At 32.2% G+C, this 11,085-nt stretch overlaps 2 protein-coding genes across 2 annotated transcripts; both read left to right on the forward strand.

Annotated features, from left to right (window-relative positions):
• The first annotated feature begins 1,969 nt into the window (after positions 1–1,969).
• On the forward strand, positions 1,970–4,049 carry LOC109819182 (small ribosomal subunit protein uS15). The gene is made up of 5 exons (XM_020384810.3): positions 1,970–2,116; positions 2,224–2,296; positions 2,888–3,026; positions 3,110–3,296; positions 3,867–4,049. The coding sequence occupies exons 1-5, from the start codon at positions 2,094–2,096 to the stop codon at positions 3,898–3,900; spliced, it is 456 nt and encodes a 151-aa protein (XP_020240399.1). The 5' UTR covers positions 1,970–2,093; the 3' UTR covers positions 3,901–4,049.
• A 2,578-nt stretch (positions 4,050–6,627) lies between these two features.
• Positions 6,628–9,885, forward strand: LOC109819175 (uncharacterized). The gene is made up of 2 exons (XM_020384805.3): positions 6,628–8,799; positions 9,309–9,885. Exons 1-2 carry the CDS (start codon positions 6,954–6,956, stop codon positions 9,683–9,685), a joined length of 2,223 nt encoding a protein of 740 aa, XP_020240394.3. The 5' UTR covers positions 6,628–6,953; the 3' UTR covers positions 9,686–9,885.
• Positions 9,886–11,085: the final 1,200 nt, after the last annotated feature.

Here is an 11,085-nt window from a genome sequence, read left to right on the forward strand (position 1 = left end):
CCTTAAGGTTTTAATTGAGTAATTTCAGTCCTTAAAAGATTATAGTTGTGTAATTTTAGTCTCATAATTTTTAATTGAACAATTTTAATCTCTCAAATATCATAATTGTGCAATTTTAGTCGTTCTCATTAAAAATTAATAATTTTAAAATTTTAATATATATATATATATATAATGTTTTAAAATTATATAATTGTTTGCTTATTTAAATTAACGTATATATAACGTATATTTATTATTATTAAATAAATAAAATTTATATATTATTAGTATTTTAATATTAGTGATAAACTAATATCAATAATATTTTTACTATATTTATAAATAAACTAATAATTTGGTAAATATAACTTAATATATATTAATATACTTTTACAAAAATATAAATATATAAGATCAGATATATATTTCTAATTAATATACTTATATTTTTGTAAAAGTATATTAATATATAACAAGTTATATTTATCAAATTATTAGTTTATCTATAAATATATTAATAATATTATTGATATAGTATCGAAAATTATAATATACATTAATTTGAATAAATAAATAATTATTTAATTTTAAAACATTATATATATATATATATATATTAAAATTATTAATTTTTAATGGGAGAAACTAAAATCATACTATTATGATATTCGAGGGACTAAAATTGTTCAATTAAAAATTGAAGGACCAAAATCGCTCAATTGCAATTCTTTAAGGACTAAAATTACCCAATTAAAATTTTGGAGATCAAAACTGCACAATTGTAATACTTGAGGGATAAAAAATGCAATTAAACCAATATTCTTTATTAATTTTATTAAAAAATATAATAATTTTGAAAAATATTTTTTTATGATAAAAATTTTAAAATTACTTATTTTTATAAAATATAATTGTCTTATAAATAGAGTAATAATTTTTTCTTTTTCTCTTTCTGTTTGAAGAAATATTTAAATATCTCTTTATAATTTTTTGCAACTTATTTAAGATTAGAGGAATAAAATGATAAAAATTAATAAGATAAACATAATAAAATAAAATATAAAAAAATTATTAATATATTTATTTTATTAGATATAATAATATAATTAAAATATAATTAAAAATATATATTTTATAAAATTATTAATATTTTATATATAAAAAAAGGATAAAATCGGAATGGCCCGTTTTGAAACCGGAACGGGCCATTCTGGGTGCATTTTTTGTGTGTAAATTTTGCACCTGGAACGTGCCGTTCCGGATGCAAAATTTACACACCAAAAGTGCACCCAGAACGTCCCGTTCCGGTTTTAGAACAGGCCGTTCTAGGTCCAGGTGTTTTAAAAAAAACTCTCATTCACGTGGTATCCACGTGACATCCACGTATGCATCTACGTGGCATCCACGTGGCCAAAAGTTAACTCCGTTTAAATAATTTAGACGGAAGTCCCACATTGAAACCAATTAATTAATTTGGGACTAAATTGAAACCAATTAATTAGTTTGGGACCAAATTGAAACAAAAAATAAAAATGGGATTAAATTGAAATAAACAATTAATATAAGGGACCAAAATAAAGTTTTAGCCTAAAAATTATATACATGACGGGTACGGATACGGGGACGGGATGGGTATCATGAAACCCGTACCCGACCCGCCTCGTTGTCATCCTAACTGATATATAATGTGATAAAATGAGAGAAAAAAAATATAAATAATAATGAATTATTTATAATAAAATATTTAGATATAAGTATTAAAAAAAATATCTTAGCCCCTCAAGTTTTATAATAAAAAACTTTTATAATAAAATGTTGTGAAGTTATCCACACAACAATCCCACCATAATTTCGGATTTTTTGAATAAAAGTTTCCATTAATTATCTCGGCGTAACTGAATGCAGCCTTATTTTTGGGCTTGAGGTCGTAACCCATCAGAATAAAAAATACTGGGCCAGACCCAAAATCAATTAGGGGCCCAATCCAATTAGTGAGGTTTGCCCTAGTTTTCACTACCTTCATATTGGCAGGGTTTCTCCAGCTTCACTTCTAGTTGTTCGTGCAGACAAGCGCAGCAGACAGAGAGTGTCGTCCTTCAAACGCAGTCACCATGGGGCGTATGCACAGTCGCGGGTCTGTTCCCATCTTCTACTTAGACCTTCGTCAAAAAACTCTTTTTTCCTTTCTCTAACGTTGTTCTCTGCTGGTTTCGTTCCTTCCTTCAATGTCTTTCTTTTCAGTAAGGGTATCTCCAGTTCGGCTCTTCCCTATAAGAGGACCCCACCTAGCTGGCTCAAGATCTCTTCCCAGGATGTAAGAAATCTCAACCCCTTTTGAGTTTTTTCTCCTTTTCTTTTTGCCTTCGTTTGTGTTTATGTTACCCTTTTTCTTTAATGCTATAAAACTGTGACTTTTAGCTGAAAAAATTGTTAATTTTTATGTGTGTTTGTAATGTGGGGATTGTTCATGTGTATTTACTTTGTTGTTCATGTATACAACTAGGCTTGTGATGATTGTTCTCTTTATATCGTTAAATCTTAAGGTTTAGGGTTTAGGATCTTAGGTTTGAATGCTTTGAATGTTGTCGTCATTGTAATTCCTATGAATAAAAAAAGTCCCTCGTATGGTTTCATTGCGATCCTTTATATTGCAAAATAGTTGTGGACCCATGAAATTGATGTGGCTGCAAAATCGTGGACCCTTGCATTTGATGTTGCATAATCTGTTACGTTTTTATAAAATTGCTCCTTTAGTGTGACGGTTGGTGCTGTTTATAAAGTTCTCAATTTAACTAGTTATGAGTTCTGACTTTCTTATTAATTTTGATTGTTTGTTATGTTAATGTTATGGTGATATAGGTGTGGACACTGTTTCTTTTGTTGAGTGATGTTTTGAATTTCACAGGTGGAGGAGAACATCTGCAAGTTTGCCAAGAAAGGTCTTACTCCATCTCAAATCGGTGTGATTCTTCGAGACTCTCATGGAATTGCTCAGGTGAAGAGTGTCACTGGAAGCAAGATTCTCCGTATATTGAAGGCTCATGGTATGGTTTTCCCCCTTCTGTTTGGTTTATAATGTTGCTTAGATTTTAGAATTTGATGAGTGGAGTGTTTTTCTGTTCTGTAGGCCTTGCTCCTGAAATTCCTGAAGATTTGTATCACCTCATCAAGAAGGCTGTCTCTATTAGGAAGCACTTGGAGAGGAACAGGAAGGACAAGGACTCTAAATTCAGGTTAATTTTGGTTGAGAGCAGGATTCACCGTCTTGCCCGGTACTACAAGAAGACAAAGAAGCTTCCACCTGTGTGGAAATAGTAAGTATTCAACTTGTATCTTATCTTTAATTAGGAAGGGTTTTTGAGGTTGTCAAGGGTTTATGCATGATCTATTTTTTGAGTCATTATATAATTTGACACAAGGGAAGGTGCATTGAGTTGTTTAAACATGTTCACTTACTATTCCTTTGTTTTTCCTTTTCTTTCCTGATGGAAAAAGCCTAATTTTGGTGAATGATATGGTTGTTTTCTGCTGCTCTTCATATTTGCCTAGTGTTTTCAAATTTGGATCACTAATGTTTTGTACATATTGAGGAGTTGTTTTATCTAAATATTTTTTCTTTAGAATGTGTTGAATGTAAGGATGATTTCAATTTGTTAACAAGGATTGCTTGCCTTTAACTCTTGGACCAATATTCCTGCATGTCTGTATAATGTATGTGCAGCCTGAAACATCTGCTTTGGTTGATACTAGTTTTTTGCTAATTATTCTTAGTTTTCTGACCTATAGATCTATGTCATCAATTAGGGTTTGTGTTGTTTCAGGTTTTCTTGTATGTCCCCATTTCTTGGTTTTCTAATATTTACTTGGTTTACCCACTATTGCAGTGAATCAACAACTGCCAGCACTCTCGTGGCTTAGAATGAAATGTTCGATGATAGATTTCCTCCTTCAATGTACTTTTTGATAACAAATTTATTTCTTTGATGTGATTTTCAAGTTTTGAATTCTTGTTAAAACTCTTATCCAGTGGTAGTTTTGGTGATGGATTTTGTTCTTATTATTGATTACTGATACGCTGTTCTTCCTTCTATCTTATAATAATTTAAGTTTGGTATCGGAGTTATGTTATTAGAGGAATGACATTCAATGTTATGTCGTAAACATAGAACCCAAGTTACAGGATACTTGTTAGAGATACATATATTTCACCGTTAAGTATTACGACAAGTGTTAAAAATTATGAGATATAGGATTAATAAGCATAATGTTTCATAATCCGGGTATCCTCTATGTATACAAATTAACCTATATATAATTCAATTCTAGTAATATATAAAATTTACCGTGATTAATGAGCACGCTGCTTGATTCACTACCTCAATTAATATTGTTGACGACCTGTAATATTATCATATACTTGTTCAAAGTCGTTTACCATGAGATGGTACTATGGTTGTATGAAAGTATATCATGGCAAATGAACCTTCTCAATCTGCGTACTATTATTTTTGCTTCTTTTTCGAAAAACAAAACGAACCGATCAAAAGTGCTTCTTCTTTCCTTTCTAATACAGAAAGTGCATGTTTGGATCAGATTTTTATAGCAGTTATCCATGCCAAAAATGAAGTTGGTGCTAATAGTTTCTGCTGAAAATTTTAGTTGGACGTGAAAAAAAGTTTTGAAAGGTGCGTAATAAAAGTGCAAAGAGGTTGATTAAATGAGAGAATGATTTCAGGATTCTTATGAAATAATATAAAGTATACATGGGAAAGAATGTTGGACACTTAAAATGAAACCAAGGTATAGAACCAACTTAACAAACACGACTTGAATCAACTTTTGGTTTCCATGACCCAAGTCATCCTTTAATAGAGACTTAGATTTAAGAACGTGTAGGAGGCGGCAGTATATGAATTAATATCGGTTTATTTTTTATTTAGTAAAATTGAAATTAATTTTGAATGAATTATTTTAAAAGATGGTTAATTTGATATTAAAAGTGAAGTGACAAGAATAACTTTGTTTGATTATAAAATAAAATTATTTTTGGACTTGAAGAATTAAAAATAATGTTAAATAACCCCATAGAAGATATCAGTTGAAATAAAAAAAATAAAATTACACTAATCATCTCAAAGTACATAATATCGTAAATCATCTTTTATGAAATTGTTTAACTTCATTTTTACTCTTAAATAAGTTAGACAATCCCCTTATTGTTCTAGTCAGGTTATAAGTCCTATAATGTTGTAAAGTCCATGTCTCGAAATTATTGTTTAGATTAGTCAGATATTTTAAAGTTTGAGTGAGAACATTAGACATTGCAATTGGAGATGATGTTTCAATGGAGCTAAAGTTCAATAGTTCATAATCAACTCCATAGTGAGAACTTGAATCAACTTTTGATTTCCTTGACCTATAAGTTATAACTTATCCCTCAAAGATAGTGATTCTTTGTTCGATTCCCATGACCAATCGACTTTAGCTTTTAATATTATTGTTGTTCCAGTCAAAGTTGTTGATGCAGGAACTGAGCACCTTCTAAAAACATAGTGATTCTCTGTTCCATGCCCACGTATTCAATCAATCAAATATCAATTAATGTTGTTTAACCACCAATTGGGATAGCGACATGACTCAAATAGGATCACTTTGAGGGACAAAACTTTCATTTCGAGTATTTACTAATTCATTTACACATCATTAGATTTGATTATCTTAAAAATTATTCAATTTCTCATGTTATCAGCACTTTTATTAGAATGTCTCGTGTAATGCCCACAATTTGTTATTCTATTCACATATAAGTATTCTTATTTAGTTATTCAATTCCTACCAATGCTTCAGCAGCCAAAATTTCGTACATTCAGGTTAAGAGATCCTCGAACTACTTGGTAGACCAAAGAAGGATGTCCTCGTGAATTAAATTATTATTGATAGCAAATACAAAAATAAAGGGATATTTTTTAGCTTGTGCGCTTAATAAATAATAACGCTTCATTGAACTTGTACACGATATAATTCATTTCACTACATTGGATTAGTCTAATATTCTTTATGATCTCGAAGTGGTAGTAGTCTAGAAAGAGCAAACTGCAGGATCAATCATGAGGGTAAATCTGATACAAGTAAAAGCTCAAAACTGAATCTTCCATAGTGAGGAGTGTCATGTTGGCAAATTGAATCAACTTTCTAGTTTCTTTTGTCCATTAACTACCAACCTTGTCTACGAAAGTACATGCTTGATTGTAAGCATACCTTTTAGCCTTAGATGGACGAGTTTTTAAAATTGATCATAGTAATTAATTCCATGTGCCCATCTTACACGTTCACTCTATCTTCAATATTCCACAGTGACCCCTCTTCAACCAATTATTTCAATTGCACTGTGTAAAAGTGTTTTGCACGTCCATAGACTTGGTGCTATGATGTTACTCTCAATAGGTAAAGGGGGCACGCAGATTCAACAGGTTTGTTTTCCAAAATTTGAATGATAATTATTCCAAATTGAAACCATAATTTGAACACGTCAAGTGAATCATGCCAATTACCAGTCTCATATATTCAAAGTTCTGGGGCCGAGAGATTGTCATTGCATTCAATGTACCATGGAAAACTCTAGTTGCAGATTACTAGAAGGTGGGTTTTTTTTTTTTTTTTTTTTTTTTGTAGCCATCGTATATGTCGCATTCAATGTGCATATATCACATGTTCATTCTATCATCTATCATCAACTTATACTTTGAAAAGTCCATTATGCAAAACCGTGTCGAATGCCTATAGTCCTCAAATGTTACTCACTGAAAATTTGGAAGAAGTTGAAAGGAAATTTCTAATTTACTGTAATTTCCACATGGTCCTGTTTGGCAATGCTTAGGTTAGTATCACAACGCATATAATAAGTCCTAGGGCTAATAACATTATAACTTAGTTCATTATAGAAATTTAAGCCGTTCAAATTTGAATCAAGCATGGGAAACTCAAGTTGCAGTTTACAATTAGTAACTATTATCTTTAGTACCTACTTTTATATCTTTTTCCTAGAAGGTGTTATTGCTAACACTATGGAAGCTTCTAATTCCTCATCCACAAATGAGGAACAAGAGGCTTTGCTCCAGAGCAAATGGGGGGAAGGCCGAAATATCTCAGAACATTGTAAATGGAATGGTATTGTGTGCAATGAAGCTCATAGAATTACAGAGATTTCAACTAGGAAATATTTTTATATTCCTCCAACAGAAGCTCATATTCAGAATTTCAATGTGACTGCATTCCCTAATTTAATCCGTTTAGAGCTTAGTGGGTTGGGACTCAAAGGAAGCATCCCTTCTGAAATAGGATCTCTTAAAAATCTTATGCACCTTGACCTGTCCTCTAATTGTCTTCAAGGTGAGTTGCCTAGTTCACTTTCAAGTCTCACACAGCTTGAGACACTTAATATTTCTAAGAATTTTCTTACTGGTCTGATCCCTCCAATTTTGGGTCAATTGAAGAATTTGACCCTACTCTCCCTTGACTCAAACCAATTTGAAGGCCACATTCCTGCAGAACTTGGGAATTTAAAAGGTTTAGTGTGCTTAAGTCTTTCATATAACTCACTCAATGGCTCAATCCCTTCTACTTTAGAGCACTTGATCCTTCTCAAAGTTTTAGATCTTTCTCATAATCAGATTATTGGTGTTATACCAAAGGGGATTTCTGACCTTACACAACTAACAAGGGTTCAACTATCTTGGAATCAAATAACTGGTTTCATTCCATCTGGGCTTGGACAAATAAGACTTGGAATTTTAGATATTTCCAACAATAAGCTTGAGGGACCTATCCCCTATGGTGTCTTGAACCATTGTAGTTATATTCAGTTAAGCAACAACTCTTTAAGTGGAAGCATTCCTCCTCAAATAGGAAATATTTCATATCTTGATCTTAGTTATAATGACCTCTCAGGTAACATACCTGAGGGACTCCATTCTGTGCCTCACCTTAATTTGTCCTACAATTCCTTTAACGATTCAGATCACAGTTTTTGTGGTTTTCCAAAAGACTCATTAATTGGTAATAAGGATTTCAATTATTCATGCTCTTCTGATGCTGATATTTCTCTAGTGATGATAATTGCCTTTTCTACCTTCAATGGCATGGTCTTTTCAATAGTCCTTGTGTGTTGGGGAATTCATGTTTTTTGTCCCACTCACGATGAGTTTGGAAATGAGGAAAGAAAGAATGGAGACATGCTTTCAATTTGGAACTATGATGGAAAAATTGCATTTGAAGACATAATTAAAGCCACGGATGACTTTGATATCCGGTATTGCATAGGAACAGGAGCTTATGGAAGTGTATATAAAGCACAACTTCCCAGTGGTAGAGTTGTTGCACTGAAAAAGCTTCACAAAACAGAATCTGAAAATCCATCCTTTTACAAGAGTTTCTCTAATGAGGCCAAGATCTTGACAGAAATTCGCCACCGTAACATCATTAGGCTTTATGGTTTTTGTTTGCATAACAAGTGTATGTTTTTGGTGTATGAGTATATGGAAAGGGGAAGCTTATTTTATAACTTGTTTAATGAAGTGGAAGCTCAAGAGTTGAATTGGAGCAAGAGGATAAATATCGTAAAAGAGATAGCCTATGCCTTGGCTCACATGCATCATGATTGTACTCCACCTATTGTTCATAGAGACATAAGCAGTAACAATATTTTGTTGAACATGGAGCTACAGGCTTTCATCTCAGACTTTGGCACAGCAAGACTTCTTGATTGCCATTCATCAAATCAAACTCTTCTTGCTGGTACTTACGGATATGTTGCTCCAGGTAAAGTTTTGTTCTCCCTGTAGAATCACAAATTCAATTTCTTTACTGTTAATATTTTGTAGGCTTAATTGAACTTTTACTCTTGGTGAATTTGCCTGCCCTTTCTCATTATTTTCTTCATATTTCAAACTTGCTATTTTAACTACGCAATTTTGGTCTATCTGTTGACTTGACATCCAAAATTTAACAAAAATATTAATATTACAATGTCATAGAGTGGCTTGTCAATGTGGATATGCTGATATGGTAGTACACGTACGCGAGTATCATGACAGTACTTTCATTAAATATTGGATGTCAAGTTCACAGGAGAACAAAATTTGTACAATGAAAATAGTGAGAACAAATTAAAAAAAAAATTAGAAGGATCAAATTCACGAAAAGTAATAATAGGAGAAGGATCAAATTTGCAAAAAGTAATAATAGGAGACTAAAAGTAAGATTCAGTTTTTTTATTATTATTAAAATATTGTTGACAACTTGCATAATATTCTGGTGGTTACATGTAGAATTGGCTAGCACCTTGACTGTGACTACAAAATGTGATGTGTATAGCTTTGGAGTGGTGGTTTTGGAAACAATGATGGGTAGACATCCAGCTGAATTGATTTCTTCTTTGCCAGAACCATCCATTCAAAACAAGAAGCTGAAAAATATATTGGACTCACGAATTCCACTACCATTTTTTCGAAAAGACATGCAAGATATTGTCCTTGTTGTAACATTAGCGTTGGCATGCTTGTGCCCCCACCCAAAATCCAGACCATCAATGCAGGAAATAGCTAATGAGCTTTTAGTTTCCAAGCCACCAATGCTTTGGCATTTTGATGGCATTTCCATCCATCAACTGATGAAGCAAAAGATATATATAATTGGCAGAAGTTAGGATAACTGTGATGAAAATTTGTGATGTGATTGTATTCTACGACATATAAATGTTATGTATCTTTCTAATATGTTTTCAATTTATAAGCACATATTTTTCCTTTTTTGCCTTTCCTTTTGTTTATCAAAAGTTTTGGACTGAGAGAAGGTTGTTCCCATTCTAAAGTCAGGAAGGCATTAATCCTAGGGAGAGTAAGCAATTGATCATAAATTGCACATCAATCACAAAATTGAGGGACTAAAAGTGGAATTAAGCCATAATATCTAACTAACATAAACTAATTGTATTTATAACAGCTAACCAACTAACAGTCAAATTGAATTATTGTCACTTAAACAAACTCCCCTTAACTCAGATCAACTAAAGACACAAGACCCAACTTTTCTCTGAGCATGATGAATCTCATATTTTAGAGGCTTTGTCAAAATGATAGTTATCTACTCTTCGAAATTGCAGCGGGCCAAACTCAACTTCCCTTTATTCATTTGATCTCTTGAAAAATGAAATATGTTTAGTCTAGGAGATTTCTTTTATTGAAAAAACTCTTAATTTTCAACAGAAAATCTCTCAAAAGCTGTAACATGCGTAGATGCGTTTACTTCTTCCATGAGCCATGGGATTCTTTCTTAAATTTATAGATGACTTATTGTCTATCATCAATTACGTTTGGCCATCACTCTCCAAGTGTATCTCTGATAGTGCTCTAAGCCACAAAGCTTTACAAGCTCATAAGAGGCTGCATGTACTTTTGGCTTCACCGGTAGAGAGTGCAACGGTAGGTTGCTTCTCCGAGCACCATGACACTAAAGCCTTCCCCAACATAAAAACATATCTTCTTGTGCTCCTTTTGTATGTTTTATCTCCACAACAATCATAATTTGAAGAACCTCTCATTTTTCTTTTTGCATGATCTGAATTGTTTGAAAACAATAAAGTACAATCAAGTGTGCCCTTTATGTACCTCAGAATTTTCCTTCCATAAGATGGGAAGATTTAGGATTCTAGACTAATCTTCTAATCAACCCAAGTCCATAGGTAATATATCTGGCTTGCTATTAAGAATCTAAAATTTGCAGTATTATTGGTGTCCTAACAGGCAACTTCTTTTGTTTTGTTCTTTCTTTCTTCTCTTCGCGTTAAAAAACTCAAGATGAATCTATTAATTTATTATATGATTTACATGACTTTCTAAATCTAATTCTAATGCAAATACAAATATAAAGACATACACAACCTGTATTCGCATGGATCAACATTAGCACTTTGTTTGCTTTGAGTGATTTAGGAAGGAATGATTTAAGTGAGAAGGATTTAGGAAATAAATAAATCATTCCTTTCTCATTACAAGAGATTAACAAATCACGCACACCACCGGTGCTAAACCACAATTTTTATACTAA

Source organism: Cajanus cajan, chromosome 3 (assembly GCF_000230855.2).
Source record: "Cajanus cajan strain Asha chromosome 3, NIPB_CcT2T_4, whole genome shotgun sequence".
NCBI lineage: Eukaryota > Viridiplantae > Streptophyta > Magnoliopsida > Fabales > Fabaceae > Cajanus > Cajanus cajan.

Excerpts from the sequence above, each read along its gene's own strand:
- LOC109819182 (XM_020384810.3), top strand. The coding sequence starts at position 2,094 with ATGGGGCGTATGCACAGTCGCGG. Across the intron at positions 2,297-2,887 it reads TCAAGATCTCTTCCCAGGAT|GTGGAGGAGAACATCTGCAA; the intron begins GTAAGAAATCTC and ends TGAATTTCACAG. Across the intron at positions 3,297-3,866 it reads CTTCCACCTGTGTGGAAATA|TGAATCAACAACTGCCAGCA; the intron begins GTAAGTATTCAA and ends CCACTATTGCAG.
- LOC109819175 (XM_020384805.3), top strand. The coding sequence starts at position 6,954 with ATGGGAAACTCAAGTTGCAGTTTACAATTAGTAACTATTATCTTTAGT. Across the intron at positions 8,800-9,308 it reads TTACGGATATGTTGCTCCAG|AATTGGCTAGCACCTTGACT; the intron begins GTAAAGTTTTGT and ends GGTTACATGTAG.